The 24,505-nt window shown below is 43.4% G+C and overlaps 1 protein-coding gene across 1 annotated transcript; it reads left to right on the top strand.

The window, feature by feature from the left end:
* Positions 1–24,240, top strand: Cnmd (chondromodulin). The gene is made up of 7 exons (XM_035452628.1): positions 1–72; positions 495–635; positions 5,286–5,426; positions 11,189–11,302; positions 16,015–16,168; positions 20,336–20,514; positions 24,025–24,240. Exons 1-7 carry the CDS (start codon positions 1–3, stop codon positions 24,238–24,240), a joined length of 1,017 nt encoding a protein of 338 aa, XP_035308519.1.
* The last annotated feature ends 265 nt before the right edge of the window (positions 24,241–24,505 follow it).

Below are 24,505 nucleotides of genomic sequence, written 5' to 3'. Positions count from 1 at the left end.
ATGGCAGAGAACTCGGACAAAGTTCCTATCACCATGGTAGGACCTGATGACATTGAGTTTTGCAGTCCTCCGGTGAGTACCCCCTGGGTCCCCAGTCCTGGTGTGGAGTGAGGCCACAGGAAGGGGCCCAGGCTCACTTCTGGGATAAGGGATCTATCTGTGCCATTGAATGTGTGGTGGTGAAGGAAGGAGATGAGGGTGCCCAGGGTGTGGGTGGAGTGGCAGGGTGCACAGAATCCGTCCACCATGGGTCCAGTGGAGGGAACCTCTTGTGATAACAATGGGCAAAGGTCTTCGGGACTAGGGAAAAGTCTGCTGTTATTTCCACGCCTAAGGACAAGGGACGCTGGGGGGGGGGGGCAGTGTCTGTGTGCTGGGGCCATGCTTTCCACTCCAGTCCTCGAGGTTCCCCAGGGACACCGCGTAGGGACCTGTAGTGTGTGTGGCATGGCAGCGACACGTGTCCCCTCCCCCCCCCCGCCCCCGCCCTGCAGGCATATGCCACCGTGACCCTGAAGCCCTCCAGCTCTACGCGTCTGCTCAAGGTCGGAGCTGTGGTCCTCATTTCTGGTGCGTTGCTGCTGCTCTTCGGGGCCATCGGAGCCTTCTACTTCTGGAAGGGGACTGACAATCATGTAAGTCCAAAAAGTGGCTGGAAGGTCTAGCCACCCGAGTTGGGGTGCAAGGGACACCAGGTGCGTGGGGTAGCCGGTCCCCTTAGGTGGAGCCAGAGCGGTGGTCTGCCAGTGGACACAGCTTGCTCCTCCCCCTTGGTCCTCTTGGAACAAACCCCTTCGCGGATCCAACCCGACGTGGGTACCTGGCACAGTGTAGGCAAGCTCTGGTTTCTAGGACGAAAATGGGAATGGAGAATGTTCGAGAATGCCCTGGACACTGCGCGGGGGTGGGGGTAGGGGGATTCTCTGCCACCCAGGCCTAATGCAGCCAGCAGGCAATTGTGAGACAGTGGATAGGGCACGTGGCCTCTCTGAACTTCTCATCCAGAAAGAAAGAATGAAAGTAAATCTTTAAAGCCTGTCCCAGCTGAGAAAAGCTATAAATTTAAAAAGGACAAGGGGAAAAGGAGAATATTCTGACCCACAGCTGGGTGTGAATCTTCATCCTTAAGGTTTCTGTGTGTGATCTACTCATTCATACTCCCTCTCTTTATTAAAACAGAAAGTCTGACTTCCTTAGAGGTGACAAATCTCTTTTAAGAATCAGCCTGGTCACCTGTGATTTAATGGCAAGTGTCTCACTAACTACTATCCTACCTTTATCTACTCGTTTATTTTTAAGCTGGATGGACTCTCAAGGAGTATAAAAAGCGCTTCTGTCTGGACTGGGCTGAGCTCCAGTGTGTTCTCTAAAAACCTGACTGTGTCCACCTATGTAAAAGGGGGCATTCTATCTTGGTGACCATTGCCACACCGGGTATAAGCTTATTTCGACTAATGGAAAAGAATTCCATCTCCAGGGGGCACACAAAGGGCTCTTTCTTAATCACTGTCCTCCCAGGATCGGTGGCGGCTGCTTTTTCTCCTCTCCCACCATGAAATTCTAAGCATGAACGAATCCCAGTACTTAGAGAAAATGGTGCTGAAAGCAATTCAACCATTTTACACATCACATCTTCTGCAGTCACTGCATAATTTGTATTTTTAACTCAAACGCCTAATGTAGATAAGCATGCCATTTAGCACTGAGTCTGTTTGAGAGACTATATCAAATTTACAAGCATCAATTTGTAAGATCAGAATTGCGCTGTATTTTGCGTGGCTTTGAAAAGTGCCTTAATGTATTTGTATTTTAAATATAGACGCTGGGCCAGATGCTCACATATGAAAGCAGAGAATCTGAACATGAAAATGATTTCAATGTCTGCATCCCCATTGGCAGCAGGGTTGAGATTGTCACCCTTTGGGAAATTTGATGGTGTTAGAATATAAATACTATCTTTTAGATAACAAAATCTTGATGATGAAAGCCATTTGGAGACAAAAATAGCTTTGCTTTTTAAGGTTTCTGGTAAATATTTGGCCATGAAAGTATCGCCATTTGGCATTTAAGTACTCAAGACAAACATGGCTAGAGCAACTTCTTAGAGAGAATGAGCCGCCACACTGAGGAAGCCGGCTCCCTTTCCCGGTACCTTTCATTTTACCACAAGATGTTTGTCGGTTCAGGAGATCAGTATTAAATTCTAAGAATACAGAGGAATCATGAATCACATTTTATTGCCAACAATCACAGTTATTGCTATTTCCTACACAGGCAGGCGAATGAAGAAAATCATGGCAGTTCTTTTTTTTTTTTTTTTTTGGTGGGGGAGGGATGTCTAATGCTGTTCCATATTATTTAAACTGGAAAACAAATCACAAACTTCAGAGTAGAGAACATTTGGCACTGTCTATGCTGTGCACATGCCCATGCTTGGGTCTCCTTTCTCTGAGTAGAATTCGAAATCACCCAAATTCAGCAGAGTCAAAAAGGTAAGTCTCGATCAAACAGACACAGTCATCAAAGCTAATGGATGCCCCCTTCTCTAAGTCTCCCAGCCTCTGCCCCCAGCTTACAAAGGAGAACCAGCTGTGAAGTTAACTCCTCCCCATTTCACAAGACTCAATCCCCAAGGACAGGTCTGCTCAAATTCAGCTGGAGGGCTACCAAGTACAGGGTACTAATAATGAGGGGATCACTGACTGAGCGAAAATATTGAGGCCATTTTTCATCCACGTTGTTGTAAATGGAACAAGGCATTGAAATATGGGAAATTCCCATCAGTGCCAGATAACTGACAACTCTACCCATTCAGTGAGGGGAGGAGACCATTGCTTGGGGCCTTTTTCTTAGATTAATTTTACTAGACATTTTCCCAAACATTATGTAATTAATCTTATAGAACCGAGGCCTTATTAAAAACTCATTAGCAAATATCCTTGGCTGTAAAAGGCACCATATTGAGCAGAATTTTGGCAAATAATAAACTTCATTGTACTTGGCGAGAAATAGCCTTAGGTGCCGACGGCTCCCTGGGCTTAGAGCAGATAACGTAATTGCCGCTCCAGCAACTCAGCTTCCTGCCCAGCTCAGGGCCCAGAACTTTAGAAACTGCAGATTGCCTTTCACTCACCCCTACATCTGCCCTGATCACTTTACGAGGGCCTGGGCTTTTCCTGAAGCCAGAAGAACAAGCATACAAGACAGACCAATTCTATATCCAGGAAGTGGAAGTGGTGGAAAGTGAAATTAGGAAGGATCAAAGCCAGACTGGCCACAAGATAGGATAAACGCAAGGCCAACATAGGCTACATATTGAGACTTGGAGCGGGGCTGGGAAAAGAGGGGAGGGGAGAGGGGAAGGAGAATGAGGAAGGGAGAGGATGGGCGAGAAACCAACTAACAAGGATTTCTACATGGTTAAGCTCTTAGATGTTGCACTGCTTTCATTTGTTGCCACCTGAGAGGGGGACACACAGGCCAGGTTCCTATGACGGCCATGGCTAACCCTGGGCACAATGGCTGCTCTGAGCACCCAGGGCAGGGCAGAGCCTGCTTCCTCAGCTGGCCTGCAGAAAGGCCTGATTCAACCAAAAACAAAAAACAAAAGCCAAGCTTCCCTAACTGGGCTGCTTCTTCGGGAGAAGGCAAAGCAGGCTGTTAGGCTCTGTTCCATCTCTGCTAACTCATGAGTCCTACACATGGCCCCCTGGTCAGGGCAGTATAGGGAACTGTAGGCATCTGAGTTCCTGAAAAGAGGCAAGTTGGGCAGGATGGTGCCGGTATTTTTTTCTCTTACCAAATGAAGATGGCTGCCGGGGAGGATGAGTGGGAGTGACAAATCCATCTCGGCATCTCTGATGATAAAATAGTGCTCTGTGGGTCTAGAGATAATGAGTTTTCTCCAAGTAATGATCCAGTAACAACAACTACATTTTCTAGTGTTTATACACATAGTAGTCACTCTTCCCAATGCGGGAGAAAAATCAGACTTGATTAGAATCACAGCTATCTACAGTTCTAACTGGCTGACCTGGCACAAGGTAGGAACGGTCTTTCATCAGTTCTCAGTCTTTCCCCTTTGAAGACTTGCACACACACACACATACACACACACACACACACACACACACACACACATATGTGCATGAACACACACACACTTAGTATGTTAGACACATGACAGCTAGATAATGGATGGTTAATGAAGACACATAGATGGCTAGAGTCCTAAAAGGAAAGATAGAAGAGAAACCCAGCCTCCAGCCCACCACATACAGGATGGTCTAGCAGGAAAGCAGTATGCTGGACAGGACAGCATGGGAGTTATTTTTAAGCTAGTGCAGTGATAAGCTGTTTAAACCAAAAAAGCCCTTTGCATCATCTAATTTAGTGATAAAAATGTGTTGTTGTTGTTTTGAGAGATGGTCTTCTATGTAGCCCTGGCTATCCTGGAGTTTGCTATGTATACCAGGCTTGCTTTCAACTCACAGAGATCTGCCTGTTTCTGCCTCCCAAGTACTGTTGTGTATAAGACATATCCCAGGCCTGTCTGAAATCCTTATCATATTCTATTCCAATAAACTTTAAAAATCAGTCTTCAGAAATGCCTCTTTCTCAGCTGAAAACCTTTCCATCTCTCCATGGGTGGTTCTCAGTCCAGATGCAAATAGACTTTAGGGAACCAAATGCTATTGCTCAACCCCCAATTGCATAGGCTTTGATCTAATTGGTCCAGATACAGTACCTGGAGTATCTATCTATGAAGCTGTTTCTGGTTTTAGCCAAGATTCGCATCTTGGAGCTGTTTAAATAGCTACCTAGTTTTACTTAGAAATCATTTAAAAATTAATCAGGCTGGGTTGATGGCTTATTTGGTAAAGTGCTTGCCATGCAAACTTGAGGAACTGAATTTGGTCCTCCAGAACCCACATAGTAATCCTATCACTGAGGAGGTCAAGACAGGCTTGCTGGCTAGCCAGACTAGTTGAATTGGTCAGTTTTAGGTTCAATGAGACACCGAGTCTTAAAAAAAAAAGGGTGGTTAGTGATTAAGGAAGACACCTGACGTTAACCTCTGGTTTACACACACACACACACACACACACACACACACACACATGAAATCATTGTATTAAGTGACTGGTGTATGGATGAAGTCCTCAAATACAAATGTATTACAAATGGTGCTTCCATGAAACCCCTCTCATATATAGCAGGTCTAAAGAGCAGCCCCAAATTGCTGGAAGAAAGAAAGCATCACTGACTCTTATGTTCACTTCTAGATTTACAATGTTCATTACACCATGAGTATCAATGGGAAATTACAAGATGGGTCCATGGAAATAGATGCTGGGAACAACTTGGAGACCTTTAAAATGGGAAACGGAGCTGAAGAAGCCATTGAAGTTAATGACTTCCAGAATGTAAGTACATTTCACAAATTTAGAGAGTGTAACTGGCAAGCCCTGGCTTTTCCAGTCTGAGGAGAAGCAGCATCTCTCATGTGCACCAGGGGTTCCTCACAGCAGCCTTGATGCCACCAACCCGCCCACACTGCGTAGCTTACGCTCCCTGAGAAAAGACCTTGCTTTGTCGCCCATGTCCTCAAAAGGAAGAAACAAGGGAGAATACACAAAACAACAAACCCTCTTTGGGTGTAAGGAGACCCAGCTGTTAGTGAGGGAGGGTCACTTGAGACCAGGAGTTTGAAGCAGCCTGGCAACATGAGATTCCCATCTCCAAGCAAGAAAAAAAATTAAAAGTTAAACAAACAGGGCTGGAGAGATGGCTCAGAGGTTAAGAGCACTGACTGCTCTTCCAGAGGTCCTGAGTTCAATTCCCAGCACCCACATGGTGGCTCCCAACCATCCACTATGAGATCTGGTGCCCTCTTTTGGTGTGCAGATATACATGGAAGCAGAATGTTGTATACATAATAAATAAATAAAATCTTTAAAAAAAGACCCTTTAATGACTGAGTAGTTTTCTGACAAGAGTAGGTTCTGCTTCCATACTTTTCTAATTTCCCATTTAATCCAGAAAAAAAAGCATGGGTGGATGGCCTATTACAGCCGGTTTTCTGGCATGGCCTATTACAACAGAGACATTTCAGCCCCCTTTTTGTTTTGACCAAAATTGAATTTACAGGCAACCTGAGACACTAGATTACCCATTGATGCTTCAGTGTGCATCTGCTAACAGAAGTGTCACTCGGGCTCAATTTACGGTTGGCTGACAAAATCTTGTTCTCTGATGTTCTGTGACGAGGGAGAAGCATGAGTATTTGGGTTCTGCGAAATCCGCAGACGAAGTAGGTGAAACTTGGTAATGAAGAAGGGCTCTTGAAAATAATGTCTCTTCAGATAGTTTATGGTCTACAAACATCTCATCAACCCATCTTCCCCTGATTGATGGGAGAAACGAATGAAGCTTTTCATTTACACGAAAGCACTCCTCTTGTGGGAGCCAAAACACGCTTCACGGGTCCTTTTTGAATTCCCAGCAGATGCTAGCATTAGTGCTCGGAGATACTGAGCACTGATGCCGACTGGGACTGGCTGTGTTCACAGAGGGCCTGCCCTGGGGACAGGCTCTGCAGCTCTGAGTGTGTCCAGCTGCACTTTGTTCGGTCATCACATCGCAAATGGTTCTGGTCTGTGCACAAGTATAATTCCTCTGGACCTATTAAATGCTTTTACTGCAAAACCCAGGACAGGGCAAAACATTTTTTCTCTCCACTATTCAATATAAACCAATAAAATGTGGCTCCACCACACACATCATTCAATCCAGAACAAAATTGAATACCTATGATGTGCTACAATGTCAAAATATGCAAAGGGGGTTGAGGATGAATTACAAAAGGCCCTCACTCTTGAAAGGTTCATGTGTCAAGAATATCCTCTGAAAATATTTTAATCCCAAACCTATATATCTGTTTTATAATCCCTTGGTTCTTTCTAATAATGGTATTGATTGTGTTTTGTTCTCATAGACCAACAGGGCCACAAATATTTTATAAACTGATCAATTCTCTTTGATAGCTTCTACATTTCTCTAAGTCAGAACCGGTGAGTGGAACATTTTTTTGATGGATAGTACCTGTTATGGGTTTCAACAAGCCTGGACTTTTGAAAAGACATGAATCAGCTCTGTGGTCATCTGTTATTACTTTTGCCTCTATTTTAAACCATCAGTCAAATGGGGGAAGTGTTGATTGAGGCTCACCATATGTGGGGATGTGCTAGGCACAAGGGATGGAAGATGACTGACATTTATCCTTCAAGGACCTTCTGGTCCAGCCTAAGAGAAAGAGACATGCCCAGAAATGTGCCAGGGTGCACTATGGGCAGAGTGTGTTCCACACACAAAGGCATCGCTGCCAATTAGTGGCTCTGTACAGGTTTAGCAGAGGTGATGACATAGTAATTGAATAATGTCCTAAGGAATGATTTGTGGTGCTGGGAACTACACCAAGGGCCTTTCTTGCACTAGACTAGCACTCTACCTCTGAGATAGAGCCCAAACTCTTTTGAAAACTGACTTGAACTTTAACAGGGAGGGTTACAAAAGGATTCACAGTTCCCATACCAGTCTGGTCAGTCAGCTCAGGGATAGGAATGGAGATTGATGGAGATGCAGGTGGGGTTAGATCATTCAAGGCTCTGAACTGTATTTTAACTGAGCCCAACCCAGAACAGACACCTTAAGAGAGAGAAGCACTGAAAACAAAAACAAAAAACACAGGTGCTACAAACTTTGTTTCCCGAGGCAAAAAAACAAAAACAAAAAACAAAAAAACATAACAAAACAAAACAAAAAAATACTGAGTTGATTCACATATAGCCTGACAAGTATCCATGCTGTTGGCTAAAGCCAAGTTCCTCAGACCCAAAACCAGCAACAAAAGCCATGAGTAAAAGCTAAAAATAGACAATAGTGATGAGTGCATATGGGTATTCTGGTTTTTCAGAAAACAATTCTTTTAATATGTGGATATTTGAAATTTGTGATTTAAAAAGCTAGAGGGGGAAAAAATGGCATACCCTACCTAGGAGGTAGGTAGGTTATTGATTTCAAAAATCAATATAACCCTCAACTGTAATATAAAAGAAGAATAAAATGAAGGTAATGTGCAGTGAAATATGGATTTCATATGTATATGCTCAGTCTGCTGCATTGTCTGGCATTAATAAAGCCAAATGCATGCACTGGTCATTCAGAGACTGCCAGTGCCACACCTGCAATGCAGATGGTCACAAGTGTGCTTTGGTAATTAAACGTTATGAGATTTTCTGACAGTCAGCATCAGTACCAATCTCTTGATCGGCATGGCTGTGCATGCCCGGAACCCCAGCACTTGGAAAGCTGAAATAGGATTGTGAGTTTGAGATAAGCCTGAGATTCTGTCTCAAAAATAACACAAAAACTAATTTATTTCCATTTCTAAGTAACTGGAAATTCACTGTGCTGTGAGCTGTGCTCACTGGATGTTTATAGGTAAAATGAAAAAGGTGTTCTGTGCCAGACAGATACCTACAAACAGGTTTGTTTCCCAGGACCCAACACAGTTGGTTCTTCAGTGTTCCAGGGCTCTAGGGGGTCCAAAAAAGCCAGAATACCCCAATTTTTGTATCAGACTCTTGCAAAGATTTCTAAAATGCCTGTTGGGGAAAGGAGATCCTTCCCTCGAGGCCCCCTAGGGGTCACAGATGGAACAGCAGCCGGGAGATAATGTGGCTCTTTTGATGAACAGTTTTTTTGGATTTTTTGTTTTGTTTTAATCTTCACTAGTTGCCTTTGTTAGCAAACTTCCTCATTATTACTGGTTTTCTAAGGCCCTGTTTGTTTGCTAACACAGGTGGTTTGCCTGGCTTCCTTGTACTGCTCCATCTGTTTCATCGCTCAATATATCTGGCCACTTTTACGGATTTGCAGCTAGACACAATGGTTAAGTGTGAATTCATCTCCACCAGTCCCACCCGATGGACTGTCAGCAACATCTGCAGTGTGGGGGCTGGCAGAATTAACTCGGTACTAGGTCCACTCTCAGCATAGCTGATCTGCAGTAGACTCTGCTCTCTCCAGGAGTACTGGAGTGATATATGATATCCTCCCAACACATTTCATGTTCACAGAGCATGTGTGTCTGGAACTAGAAAGCCTACCACACAGGGAAGCAGTGACCTCTCTCCCTTCCTTATTTTTTAAGCTATAAATCCTAGATTTACTCAGAGAGTAAGAGTGATAGAGCTTCGGGAAGTAGCCTATCAGATACCCATGGTTCTCAAGTTGCATTCCTTGTTGTACCAGCAGACCAGCCTCCAACAGCTTACTGAAAATACAAATTTAAGGTGTCCCAAAGCAGAAATCCTCACCATGGGCTTGGGACCCAGGCCTCTGACTTTTGTCCCAGTGACTCTGATACAAACAAATGTTTATGAGCCCCAGGTACAGGAGAAACTTGGCCTGAAAGACTGTTGCAGTCTTAAATTTTTACTCTGAACCCATTCCCTTTGCTCTCAATGGCTGGGCTTCAATTCTAGCTGGCTGTCTATCATGGACATCTGGGTAGTTTAAGACTACTCAAGTACTGAGCACCACATTATCAATGCAAGAGTATTTCTGGAGGGCCTGGCAGCTGGGTTCTGTTTTTAGGTTGGTTTTGCTTGTTTATTTTGAGAAGACCCCCAGTCTGGCCTACATAATACCAAGGATGATCTGGAACTTTTGATCCTCCTGCCTCCACCTCCCCAGTGCTGTATTACCAAGCCTGGTTTTGTCAACTATACTCTTAGACTCTCTCCAGGAGGTGTAAGTGCCCAAAGCAGAACGCTGTAGTCAGACTGTGTCTCTGCTGTGTGGAAAAGCTGGACAAGGAGAGGCAAGGTGACAGGGCTACACGGTGTGAGCAAGCAGGAGAGGCAAGGTGACAGGGTTACACAGTGTGAGCAAGCAGGCCTCAAGGCAAACAATGGGCCATGCAGGAAGATCCATCTTTCCTCCTCTGTTGTGTCACCGGCCGGCCTCTGTGGATTTCAGGTCCTGGATGAGAGTAAGGTAGATTCCTGTGAGTCTCTCCTGGCATGACTTACGGTTATCTCCTTTCTCCACTTAAGAAGCCTGAGCCCACAGCTCCGGGTTTGTGCTTTTCTTCCCCACACCTTAACATTGACTCAACCAGTTTGGGCTTCTCCTGCACTGGTCTCAGCACAACAAGAAGTGATCAAGGTTCAGACGTGTGGTGGAGTCTACATTATAAAGCGTAAAACTTAGGACCTTTCAGAATATTTTGATCGTTTATTCCCGGTGAAATGACATCAACAGAATCAAAGTGAACACCCCTGGGACAGAATGTGCAGTTCCTTCTCATGGCCTCTTCAGGCAAAAGCAGTGCCCAGCTGTCAACTTAGAGGGAGCTTTGTGCCAATGTGTCCCTTAGGGCTGGTCCCCAGCCAGGAGGAGATACTGTTTATATCTCAGAGGGGACAAAACAAAACACCTAAGTTAGCTCCTGGTGCTGTACAAAGCTTTTCTGTTTACGTCAGACTCAGTGACAGGGGAAGCTCAGAATTAAGGGAATTCATTAATCTGACCAACATCTTATGAGAGGCTTTGCAGGATCACAGACAGACAGACAGACAGACAGACAGACACAGACACAGACACAGACACACACACACACACACACACACACACACACACACACACACACACACACACACGTCCACATCATATACTGATCTCAAGAAGTTTATAACTGAGAACTGTGGACCAAGTGACAAATGAAAGAAGAGGCTTAGAAAAAGACACAGAGAACTCATCTAGGCCACAAGCTCAGAAAAGGCTGAGCGGCAAGAGCGGCAATCTGTCTGAGCTTCCGGTTACACACATGGGGTACTTCACATGAGCTACTGGGTCAGATATCACCCTCACCATCCCCTCTCCCGAGTGTTCTCTCTAAAGTATCTTCCACTGCCTTTCCTAGCCTTGTTTTTCTCTATAAGCCTTGTTTCTGCCTGAATTGATATTTTCTTCTTACTGGAAAACAATGTTGGTAAATCCAGGAGAGCCAGGATTTTACCTTATGCTTATCCCTATACCCAACACCTGGAACACCTGGCATATAAGACACATGGAGGATTGAATAAATACATGGATGGACAAATAAACTCTTATCTCATAGGGCATCACCGGGATCCGTTTTGCCGGAGGAGAGAAGTGCTACATCAAAGCACAGGTGAAGGCACGTGTCCCTGAGGTGAGCACTGCGACCAAGCAAAGCATCTCTTCAGAACTGGTAGGTACCAACACACACAACGGTGGACACTGAAGACACCACCTTCTTCCCGGACAGGTTCATAAATTCTTCTCTACCAGAAGAATGTATCTGTCCTGCTGGCTCCAAGTGATCTTTCTGACATGGTGCATCATATTTAAAAGTTTGGGGAAGCCGTGTTCTAAAGGGCATTAGGTGGGACAGCTCAGTGCGCAAAGACATTTGCTGCCAAGCCTGACCACCTGAGTTGGATTCCAGAACCCACGTGGCAGAATGCACAAACCAGCTCCTTCAAGTTGTTTTCCAACTTCCACCGTGTGCTGTGGCTACATACTCACTCACACACACAAATAAACATGAAAATGTTTGTGCTCATTAGGGGCTGGGTATTCAGATGACCCTCATACATCCAATGTTAAATGACTATCAGACCAGTGATTAGAAGTTTAAAACAACACGGTAGTGATGTCACACACCTTTAATCCCAGCACTCAGAAGGCAGATACAGGTGGATCTCTATGAGTTCAAGTCCAGCCTCGTCTACAAAGTGAGTTCCAGGACAGCCAGGCTACACAGTGAAACCGTGTCTCAAAAAACAAAACAAACAAGCAAAAAAATTCAAAATATTTTTTTTGAAAGTCCACAGTTAAACCTTCATTAAAGGGACTTCAAGACGCTCTGTAGCCTCAGCGCCATGAAATGTGGAAATTTGTGCCCAAATAGTCTGGATAGCTAGTCACCCAGCCTCTTCCAGGAAGCTGAGGCAGAGCCCTCTTTCTGTGGATTTCCTTCAATACTGGGCTGAGATGTTCCCCTACAGTTCTTCCCTTTGGTTCAAATCAGCTCAATGAAGCCATACAAACCTCATGGATTGTTTTTTAGTTTTTAAAGCAAGGGAACTGAATCAAAGGCCTTGCCAGCAGAACAAGCACTAAGCTTTATCCCCATATTTTTTTTAAACACAGAGTCTCACTAAGTTACCCAGGTTGGTCTTGAAAGCTTAGGCTAGAGTGAAACTCACTACACAGTCCAGGCTGTCCTCACACTCTACACATTTTAAAGACATATTCTTCCATTTGTTACTAGTAGCTTGCCTTTAAGCCTGGTATTTTGTTGGTTTCATATTACTGACAATTGAACCTAAGGCCTCACACACACTAGGTAGTCATTGCACAAGCCCTAAACCTGATTGATTGATTGACTGATTGATTGATTGATTGATTGATTGATTTTTACTTTGAGAGTTGCATAGTGTCAGACTGGAGAGATGGCTCAGAGGTTAAGAGCACTGGCTGCTATTCCAGGGTCCTGAGTTCAATTCTCAGCAACCACATGGTGGCTCACAACCATTTGTAATGAGATCCAGTGCCATCTTCTGGCCTGCAGACGTATATGCAGGCAGCGCACTGTATACATAATAAATAAATAAAGTTGCATAGCATCCTAGAAACACATTTAATAATAACGTTTTCCATCGTACACTTTTAGTAGTCACATCCACGACTGTCTTCCATCTGAGCTGTGGCAGGGGCTGTGGGGAGCCAAAAACTGTAGACCCAAAGCCCAGCTGACACCTGCTGTGAATGTGGCACTTCTGCCATCTTCAAACTGCTGCATGCACACTGTGCCCGTGGCCTTGGACTCTACTAGCAGGTGAATGGGAAGACTGCCGCTCATAATTGCTAATTTTATTATGATCATCTCTGAGCCTTCAGTATCCCAGAGAGGGAAGTGAAACGAGCGTCAGGTCCCTCAGGGCCATGGAGGGGAACAGTGGATAAAGGCGAAGGTGCTTGGAAACCACCTAATTGTTTGTTCCCATGGGAGCAGCAGCTGGTGATGTCTCAAAACAGAACAAAACACAAACTATAAACCAACCTGTGGGCTCTGAAAGCAAGCCAGCATGTCCTCGTCCTTCACCTACTCTCAGCCAACCCCCCCTGCTCCATTTACTCTGGCTGTGAGCTGCACTGCTCAGAGTCAGCACGAACTCACAAATGGCAGCTGAAAAGGGCAGGGGGATCTCCTTTGCTGTGGCCCTTGCACGTCTCTTCTTTGCATTTCATTACAGCGAAGTTACACCACTCCCTTGCTGCTTTCCTCATATGGGCATGGACTCAGTCTCTCTTGCCTTCCACAGAACCAACTCCCCCAGCTGTAAATCACCCAGCTCTGGTCATAACTTTGTAGCATGTAACTTAACATTTTTATTTGTGTGTGTGTGTGTGTGTGTGTGTGTGAGAGAGAGAGAGAGAGAGAGAGAGAGAGAGAGAGAGAGAGAGAGAGAGAGAATGCAAGCTTGTGTGGAAGAGGTCACAGGACAACCTGTGGAAGTTGGTTGTCGCCTTCTACTATGTGGGTCCTAGGGACTGAACTCAGGACGTCAGACATGGTGGCAAGTGCCTTTACCCACTGAGCCTTCTCATTGGCTTTAATGATTTTTTTCACATGATAAATACATGAAAGTATAGAGGTGAATAACACAACTGCATAATCTAAAAGCAACTAATGTAAATAGTTTGGTGAATTTTGTGACCTGTGTGTGATAATCTTTTCAGAAATGTAATTGACTATTACATGATTCTTGTTTTCACTTTAGTTCTAAATTGTAGGTTATTGCGGATGAATGACATACCAGTATATGATTATACTTCTTTCTTTCTTTTTTCCTTTATTTTTAGACAGGGTCTCATTACATAGCCCTGGCTGTCCTGGAACTCACTATATAGATAAGGTTGGCCTGGAACTCAGAGATCTGCCTGCATCTGCCTCCCAAGTGCTGGGATTAAAGGTGTGTGCCACCATGCCCAGCTATGACTATAATTTGAAAGTCTTTTAGTCAAACATTGCAAATACCATCAATTTTAGAAAATAGTATTTGAAATAATTATTCACCTCTGGCAAATAGTTTTGCATTTTAATCTTTGCACTTGACTGTTAGGCCAGAGTAGATTGTCTTGTGTTTTTGTTGTTTACAGCATGCATGGTGGATCCTCTGATACATAAAAACCAATTCAGAAAGTACAGTTGGGTAAGGCAGCCATGTTCACAGCTGTATCCTAAGCAGGTGGGACTAGGCGGCTAGCAGCTCAGTGACAGCATCTGTGACTCATTTTTACCATTTCTCTCCTTCCACCGCTAAGCACTAAGCGCGGCGATGCTGCACACCCACTTCTTCCCAGAACTTAGGCAGGAACCACGGAGCCTGCTCAGTAACAACAGTTCCTGAGGACAATCAGGAGGACCTGTGTTCAATCCCCAGAACTCAGTGTCACAGTGTGTAGCACTGGGGGGTCAGAGACAGGAGGATACCTGGGAATTCTTCGACAGCTAGTCTAGCCTATGAGAAGCTCCAAGGCAGTGAAAAAGCCTGTATCAGAAAAAAAGCGCCTGAGAAACAACTCAAGGTTGTTCCCCGGCCTATCTCTCTCTCTCTCTCTCTCTCTCTCTCTCTCTCTCTCTCTCTCTCTCTCTCTCTCTCTCTCTCTTCCCTCTCTCCTGCCCTCCCTCTTTAAATAAACAAATAAAATTTAAAATTTTATCCCCACCAACTGACCCTGACTTACCTTTCTTTAATAGGGAGAAATAGAGCTCTCACTGACAACCATGAAACATTTATTTCATGGACCTCACTGCCTGACTTTGGCCACAGGGAAGCTTGAAGCAGCAAGTCTTCCTCCTTACAATGGACACACGGGATACCTCCGACAAAAAGCATGACCGTATTGCAATGAAAAAGGGGGGAGGGATGGGTAATCCCCATGCTCCAGACTGACAACATTCTTGACTCACAGGCTGCATCCACATACATCACCCCAGTCCGGTCCTCCTTTCCACACTCGGCAGACTATGGCGGGGCAGATGTATGTGCCTATTGCTCTCATAAATTCAACAGTTTTGTATAACCTTAAAAAGCTGCTGTGCTCAAAGAGCATTCATTTCCTGGATGGTGCCATTTAATTTAAGGTAAATAACTGGATTACCTAAGTGTTACCTTCCTCCAATAACTTTAACTTGCTTAATGCAACCATACGCCCGAGGGAGAAACACAAATGAAGTGCTGCTTTTACCTAAAGTGAGGAAAAACATTTTAATTTCTCCAACCTACTGCAAAGTAATAAATACATGAAAGGAACAACCTGGCAAAAATAAATTTGTCTCCTGGGTTATCAAACCACCCTCAGCATCTCGCTGCAGAAGGAAATCCAGGGCTTACCTTTGAAATCTCAGTGGTGTGCTTGATGTGAGGAACATCTGAAATGTTTTGTTATAGCTGGGAAATGGAGAAATGGTTTATGTTAAATAATACTTTGAACTGGAGACATTAAAGAACCAATCACTTGCTTCTTCCATTGTTGTTTGGAAGCTGCAGAACAAAACCCCAGAAGATTTTCACTTCAAATGAAGGGTTCCTCTATCCTTTATAGGATTTCAGGGTCTGTTCAATTGCTTTTCCTCAAAAACATCTTTGATCGAAAACATCAGATTAACCTAAATCTCAAAGTTGGTATCAAGTAATTTTCACTTCGGCTCAAAACACTTCTATTCACACTTTATAAAGGACTGTCTAGGAGCAGCGTGTTGGGGGGTGTGCTGGGTATGAGAGTCAGAGACTGGAGCCTCAAAGTGCACATGGTATGTACACACAGAGTTGTCCCCAGGTTTGCTCAAAGCAACCCTTTAGTAGCGGCAAGTGCCAGCATCCTCTGCTCACAGGCGTTTTGTCTTTACAGGAAGGCAAGATCATGCCAGTTAAAGATGAAGAAAACTCTCTTATCTGGGTGGCCGTGGACCAGCCTGTGAAGGACAACAGCTTCTTGAGCTCTAAAGTCCTTGAACTCTGCGGCAACCTCCCTATTTTCTGGCTTAAGCCTATGTATCCAAAAGGTAAAGTTTTAAGTTTTTGTAACAGGGCTTGGAATTCTCCCTGTCCCTCTGGTTCTTGGGAGCCCTCCCCCCACCCTCCCCCGCACTGCCCCCTGGTAACTTGGGACAATTGTTGGCTGGGTCTTGGTAATTAGCATAAGAGATAAAAGAGAAGGAAATGACAGGGTGGGGTGGGGAGGTGGGGGTGAACCTGCCCTGTGGAAGGGAAGGCACAGTGGGGTTAGCTGGAAGCCGGCAGAAGACAGAGCACCTCTGCATACCTGCAGCTTTATTTATGACACCCCTGCTTCTTCCTACTCTGCCCCTTAATCTCCGGTGTTTGCGCCTTCCCATTTTACATTTCTTTATTCTTAAAGCATAACATCGGGGGACTAAGAAGCTGTCATGCTGCCGATGCTTTATTATATTCAAACCTAGAATTATGCGACAGCCAAAAGCTGCTGTGGATATAAGCTAAGATTCCTCAAGTTCAAGGCTTGAGCACCAGAAAATAAGTGCTGGGTCCCCTTGGTGTGAGGCTGGAGCACACCTCTGTGCCATTTCAGGGTGACAAAGAGCAAGTAAGCCCAGCAGGCCTTGCCCTCCTCTCATCCCCAAAGGGCCTCACAGTTCATTTCTACTGTGGTCAACACACTGGTCTCCCTAAGGACTACTTTGTAGTTGTGGCTCAGGTGGAAAGGAAGGCTTTCTACTTGAACACATGTGACAGGCTGCTTTCAGAAAGGTTTTATTGAATATTAGAAGATAGCAATGAGGAAATGGAGGAAATGCAGGCATTAAACCCATTAAGGTAGGCAGATCACTGTTTAGAGAGGAAAAGAACAGCTGACCTTAAAAAAGAGAGAAAAGAAGGCAGTTCGGTGGATGGATGGTGGTGATGGTTGGGTAGCAACAGTGGTGAATGTGCTTAATGCCCTGAACTGTATGACTGAAACTCACTAAAGGAGAGCTGGGCCTGGTGGCACTGCTTGGTAACCCTGGCACTAGGAAAGCTGATCAGATGAAGCCGATCTTTGGCTACCCAGTGGGTGAGGCCAGCCTGTGTTAAATGATACCCTGTCCATTGCTATATACTTGCTCTGCCACAATCAAAACAATACCCTACCAGGCACAGAAAGTATAGATTTCTGATCCTACCATGACTGACTGATTCTTATTGTTCACATGTCTCATCTTGCTCCAAGATGAAGGAGATGGCTACTCTCAGCCCACACCAAGTAATGCCATGTCATACCTGGCAAGGATTGAGAAGGACCCTGATGCCATGGGCCGTGCATTCCTGCCATCTCTGTCCTTGTATCCCAATCCTATGGCCACATGCCACTTTTCAGTCCCCACTCCTGTTATCTAGGATGGGCTATTTGGCCTTCTCACCCAGAAACATTATCTTTTCCACTCAGGGACTAGAGTCGCCCACACTACCATACAAAGCTTTCTTCCTGATCTCAGGGCAATCTCAGAACTGCCTTGAGTTAACTCACTCATTTACAAAGTGTAATTTACAAAACCACATTCATGAAAGCCTATCCTGAGTCATGTAACTTCTCCTGGGTGTGAGATGCATCAGTGAACACATGACAAAACAATCTACACTCTCAAAGAGTTGTCTGATGCAGGGCTGGGAAAATAGCTCAGTGGATAAAGATCAGTGGTCAAGTGGTCAGCTGGCAATCTAATTGCTGAGCCCCAGGTCCCAGGTAAAAAAAAAAAAAAAAAACAAAAAAACAAAAAACAAAAACAAAACAAAAACCCCACAAAAAACAAGGTAGATAGCTCCTGAGGAACAACGCCTAAGGATAACCTCTGACCTACACACACGCACGCACTTGAATAGATAAGCTGTATAAGTAATAACAGGAGATGCAATGCAAAATTCAATGTAGGGGACAGGAAGTAGGGGTAGCAACCAGACAAATGACAGTACCAAGATGAGTGCTATCACCCTTAGAAACAAGCTTATTAACCCTATGTCTAAGATGTTCCCTTGGCCACTTTAACATAAACATATGATAAGATCTTATACACTCGGTTAATACAATACTTACATAAGAATTACTGGAGGTATGGGCGGGAGCTATAGCTCAGTGATAGAGTGCTTGCCTGACTTGGTACCCAGCACCATAAAAAAAATGTACACCACAAATGGAGACTATACAAATGCTTCAGATTAGCAAAGGACTAAATAAATGTCGGCATATGCATAGGATTAGCATAGGCATTAAAATGAATTTCCCACTAATCTGTGAAAAGTGCAATTATATTTTATGGTAAAAAAAAAAATTAAATCTCTCCTATGATACCCAGCTCCCTGACTGGTTCTAGTAAATGTCTTGCCAACTGCACATTGGCTGTTGAAGACAACAGGTTATCAGTGTCACACAGCTGGATAAACAAAGGTAGATGGTAGGTGGACACAGGCCAGAAATGGACAGCCAATGTCTTAGAGCAACCAGCTTTTTTTTTTTTAACCATACCATGAAACTTTATTTCAAGAACAAAGTGATTTCAAATGTAATCGTAGCATATGTGGTACACTACAGTATGGACTTTGAACATCATCCAAAGGTCCAAGAGTTAAAGGTTTGTCCCTATTGGGAGATGGTAGAACCTTTAAAAGATGCGGCTTAGTGAGAAGTCTTTAAGGAATTGCAAGACTATAAGCCCACATTTGCTCTCTGACCTCCCCAACTTGCTCCAGCCCATGGAATGATACCTCATCAAAGTAACAGGGCCAAGTGAGCGTGGACTGCAACATCTAAAAACTATGACTCAAATTTAAACTTTCCTTTTTATAAATTGATTGTTTGGGGTATTTTGTTACAATGGTAGAAGGCTGCTTAATAGAAGGTACACATAAAATCAGTGAATTTTTGCTTAGACTTGGTTCCAATCCCAAAACATTTCATTATGTATGTACATATATTCCAAACTATGGGAAAGAAACAAAATCTGAAATACTGTTCTAGAGCAACAAACTTGGTCCTCATTTAATCTTTACCAACAATTGTTGATATAGCTATGCATATTGCCAAGAAAAACACTAAGATGAAGAGAGACTAATTTGCCTGAGGTCCTTCAACTAGGTCCTTCAACTAGCTTAGCAGTGTGAGCTGATTTGGGTCTTGCTGGTGCTTCTCCAACCATATTATTTGTGGAATCTACCTATGGCTTCAAAGCACATCTTAGTTCTCATAAATAATAAATTATAAGAATGCTACCTAACATTTGTATGCTTATTATATGCCAAGTCCCTTAGATACAGTTTTTATTAGCCCTATCATTATCCTATGAATGAGAGATTACTAGCTCCATATTAGACAAAGAAATTAAAGTTCAGGGAGCCTCTACAGCAAATGCTATGTGGTACTTCCCACTTCTGCTACTCACCCATCAGCTACATTACAGGATACATGATGAGATAGCTAACCAGAGTACTGGAGTATAAGGCAGAGTTCCACCATGTCCTTGCTGTCACTCAGTCTATGATCTTGGCCTGCCACTTGGTCTGCACCTTGATGCCTTCATACATAAAAACATCTGATTTTTCTATCCCATGGGATTTTTTTAAAAAAAGAATTAACCAAAACAATGTCTCACAGGAAAATGTAAAGCTTTATATCTATACAATCAATTAGGAGTACACGGAGCTGCAAGTTATAGCATATTTGATCAGCAGTGGTTTCAACATATAAGCAGTTTTGTATATTTACAACCCAAAGACATAAGATGTAATAAGGATTTTGGCATTAGTGTCCACTCCGTGACCATCAAGTCTCCTTTTACCTTACCGTTTTGCTCTCTGTAGCATGCTACCTGTCAATTCCTAGTTCCAGATAGCACATGTATGCCTAGGAAAAACACACAGAAACAACTTTCTGTTCCCTTTATTCAAGAAAGCAAAAGCTTTCCCACACATGGCACTAACCTATAGCTTGCCTGGCCACTCCTCACTGCAAAGAAGGCAGAGAAAATCAGTAGTATTTTATTTGCTCAGTTCCTATACTGAAGTGAGGAAAAGGAAAAAGGGCCAGAGAACAGGTTTGTCAACCAACTTCCAGTGAGTGCTCCAGTCAGTATTATAAAATTGAATGGGAAGCTCATGCATGTGGTTGTCACTCTAAAATGCAGATCTAATTGCCTTATTTGTGTTAAGGAATTAACTTGCAGAAAATTTTGCAGAAATCCAAAGAGAGAGAAGAGAAGTAGTAAGAAACACTGCTCCCTCTACTACAAGAAGACCACACAGTGAACCACGAGGAAACCCAGGCCCCAGAAGACTGAATAATGAAACCAGGCCCAGTGTTCAGGACGACGAGGAACCTTTCAACCCCGACAATCCTTACCATGTGCGTACCAGTTTTTTTTTGTTTTTTTCATGACATGCCCAGACAAATGCATTAAATGTAATGCTGAAAGTCTATTTCTAAGTGAGATTTCCTATATCTCCATCTATGTGGTGCAAATTCAAAGTTACTTCCCATGCTGGTTTTGTTGTTTTGTTAGAAGGAAAATCTATGAAAATAAATCCTACCAGGAATCTGATGGTTTAAAATGTTCCCAAGAGTATGCCCTCGAGGCAACGCACAGAATGAAAGTGTTTTCTTCCCCTGCTTATATTCATTCTGTTCATCCATTCAGCACACATCTCTGGGTTTCCTGACCTTTCTCAGGCCCTGTTTGCAGACAGTCAACTGCTACTTGTGCCCTCAGGGCTGGCATCCCAGACCGGAGAGAGACTCAAGCACACACCCACACACAGGTGACAACACTCTGAGCTGAAGTATTGAAAACTGAGGTTTGTGCTAATGGCATTAACGTATTAAAACGTCCAATCTTCTAAGAAATACTTCATTGTTTACTATTACTATACCTTGCAGAGAACAAAAATAGAATATTTGTAGCTTTTTAAATAAAATATAAGCACACATTTTAAAAAATAGAAATGTACAGTGAAAATTGAGTTTCCGAAGCCTTCTACCTCAGACATCTTCCCTATAACAGCTTATTAACAACCATGTGTCTAGTTCATTTGCAGGAGTGTACACAGGGAAAAACACCTTTTCAAAACAAAAATTCCACCCTGCTTCCAATTAGTATTTTGGGAAGTGTTCTGCCTTTCTGATATTGTAGCACATTCAGTAAATGGTTTCTATCCAGTTAGCAGCATTCTAACTAACATAGGTAGGCATGTGTTGAAACTTGACTAATAAGTTGGTGGGCGTAAAGCATCTCCCTCTCATCCGCTCCTGCTAATACTGTTGTAGCACAGCACCTAGATGAGGTGACCCAGGTGGGGCAGATCTTAACGAAGACTCCATGATGGAAGTATGTCTTTAGCACAAATACCAAAGCACAGTTCTGATGCATCTACGAAGATAGCAATTGTACATTTTACTGGAGATTACCAAACTGTTTTCCAAGGAATACACCATCTACATGTCTGTGAAAGGTAATAGAAGTTCCCTTCCAAACTTTTCAGGACATATGGGATGGCACCACAGGGGCTCCGGAATCCAAGCCTAATGCTTGCTAAGTATAAAGCTTACTACTGACTCTACCCTCCAGTCCTATCAAACTTTAACCTTTGTCACTGTCTTGGGTACATAAATTATGTCTTCTGCTTATTTATTTTGCCCATCTTTAATTATGTGTAAGAGTGAACATCCTTTAAACACTAAATCAGCACTTTTTAACCTATGGGTCACAGCTCTTTGGGGGGGGTGTCCTCTAAGACCATCAGAAAACACCATTTACAATTCACAACAGTAGCAAAAGTTAGTTATGAAGTAATGAAAATAATTTTATGGTTAGGGTCACCATAACATGAGGAGTTAAGTATACTAAAAGATCACAGCATTAGAAAGGTTGAGAACTACTGCACTAAATCATTTGTGTATCTCCCCCTCACTCCCCCACCCCACAGCTCAGTCTACACTGCTTCATATATTATAAACATTTCCTAGTTTATCATTTCAGACTAATGTATTTTAGAAGGATTTAGAACACAAGGTATTCTCTAAATAACCCAAGGCTTATCAGAAAATTCAGAACACTGTAGTACTTTATTCCCTAAGCTCAAAGAATAACAAGAAATATAATCTGAATAAGCAAACAAAATTTAATATAGCTTATTCCCCGGGTAGCTGGGCTAGATGAATTTGTTCAAGGTCTGAAGCTATCAGGCACTTTATAGAGAAGGGATGTGACGTGTCTGTCCTGGCTCCAGATTCCAGTAATCCATATCCCTTAAAAACTCCAATTATGTCAACCTTCTCCTTTATCATATGCTGAGCTTTAAGCAAAAATACTCTAGCATTTTCCTTAAGGTCTATCCTTCACACACTCCTCTAAGGAGAAACCCTGGAGCAACAGCCAAAGCTTCCTCCCAATCTGTTCATCCTAGGCCCCTATAGAACCTCCTGAAGAAACACCTCCACTAACACTTCCACACCTCTACACTGGAGTCAGAGCTGCAATGAATCAGGGGCTGTCTGCTTATTGTTCTAAGAGAGCCTATCTCAGGAGATAAGGATAAGCAGTCTGCAGAATGGAAGAATGGCCTGAGTGAGTAAGGAAGGCATTCTGAAGATAGGATCTGAGCAGATGCCTCAGACAGTGTTTAGGGATTGTTCATTCTGTTAGGTGTGACAAAGGCAGTGAAGGTGGGTAATAACCATCCATTCCTTTTAGAAATACTTTCTACTGATGACTCAAATGTCACAATGCCTTCAATCTTCCTTAAATTCGCATCAAAGTCCTCTTTCCAGTACTACAGAGGAGAAAATCAAGTAAACTTGACAACAGGTTAGCAGCTGTCAGAATAAGCAAGTGTACTGATGCTCCATGAAGGTTTTCCCACTTTTAAGAAAATTTTAACTTTCCTCACATTGACCAGACTTAAAAAGCAAAAACAAACCAACTCACAGGGCAGAGTCAGCTACCTCCAGGATGGGTGCTGAGATTAGGGAATTTAAAACTAAGGACTTTGATGACTGTTGTGGTCATAACTATAATCCTGACATTCAAGAGGCTGAAGCAGGACTGTTCCAAAATCACAGTCAACCTGGGCTACATACTGAGTTCAAGTCTAACCTGGACTACTGTAAGACTCTATATAAACGCCAGCAATGCCCCAAGTTCAAAAGGGGGGTGCATCTTGCCAGTATATTCAATGCATATTTAAAAACATACAGAAACCTGCCCTGTAGATACTTGAAAAGATAAACCAGATATAAAATCGAGCAGAGAGCAAATCCCTTCCAGTATCGATCTGTCCAGCAGTAACACTGAGTTTTACTTCATCAATATGATTTTGTTTAGGAACACTGGAGGCTTCTTCTTCCCCACAAAGACAGCCTCTGTTCTTTTGCTGATATACAGGCAGGAGAAAGTAAATGACTGAGCAGTGCTCTGGCAGCAGTGACTCTGAGCTGAACTTCAGCCTGGCCCCAGATCAGATGAGTTTAACATGTACACCCAACAGCTCTGGGAGCCATGGCCACAGTGAGTGTCCACTGACTTAAAATCAGCAGTCAGAACGCTGCTTTTGATCATAATGCTTCCTTTTTGCACTCTTATTTAAAACAAGGTGAGTCTTACTAATAGCAATAACGATAGCTCCTTACAGGCATACAAGAACTTCATTAAAATACCACACAACTTTCTGCTGGTGACAGGCTAAGTAGGCAAAAGGTTCCTTGATGTCAGAAAGAATTCTGTGATGGCACAAGTTTGAAAACATACAAGTGATTGTTCAGATTTCTTGAAGCCATGAACTGGGGATCTTATTTTAAAATACTATGCATGCTGTAACCTTCTCATTAGAGGGAATAAGATAATTGTCTTTTAATTCACAGCAGCAGGAAGGAGAAAGCATGACATTTGACCCAAGACTGGATCATGAAGGAATCTGCTGTATAGAATGCAGGCGGAGCTACACCCACTGCCAGAAGATCTGTGAGCCTCTGGGAGGCTACTATCCATGGCCTTATAATTATCAAGGATGTCGTTCGGCCTGCAGAGTTGTCATGCCGTGTAGCTGGTGGGTTGCCCGCATCTTAGGCATGGTGTAAAACTACTTCATCTGTCATGTATTGTCAAGCAAGAATTAACTTGAGAGTTGACAACCAAAGATGCGTAAAGCACGTTCTTGCCAAGGGACCTCGAAGTATTTTATATTCCACCTGAGCTATATTATCCTAAACAATGTAACAGAACCTCTCAACTGAGTGTGCAGATGTACTGAAAGGGTAGTTTAAGTATACAATTATTATCCCTTTACTATTTGCTTTGCCAATAAAGCCAATTGCCAGTCTTTAAAAGCTACTTTTGAAATAA

The sequence above is a fragment of the Cricetulus griseus genome (assembly GCF_003668045.3).
Source record: "Cricetulus griseus strain 17A/GY chromosome 1 unlocalized genomic scaffold, alternate assembly CriGri-PICRH-1.0 chr1_1, whole genome shotgun sequence".
NCBI classification, from domain to species: domain Eukaryota; kingdom Metazoa; phylum Chordata; class Mammalia; order Rodentia; family Cricetidae; genus Cricetulus; species Cricetulus griseus.
Note: the sequence above shows the minus strand (reverse complement) of the source record. Positions and strands in the feature narration are given on the sequence as shown.

What these genes read in the sequence shown, in the direction of transcription:
- Cnmd (XM_035452628.1), top strand. Translation starts at nt 1, where the DNA reads ATGGCAGAGAACTCGGACAAAGTTCCTATCACCATGGTAGGACCTGAT. An exon ending in GGAAGGGGACTGACAATCAT is followed by an intron (nt 636 to 5,285) that starts GTAAGTCCAAAA and finishes GTTCACTTCTAG; the next exon opens with ATTTACAATGTTCATTACAC. An exon ending in AAAGCATCTCTTCAGAACTG is followed by an intron (nt 11,303 to 16,014) that starts GTAGGTACCAAC and finishes TTGTCTTTACAG; the next exon opens with GAAGGCAAGATCATGCCAGT.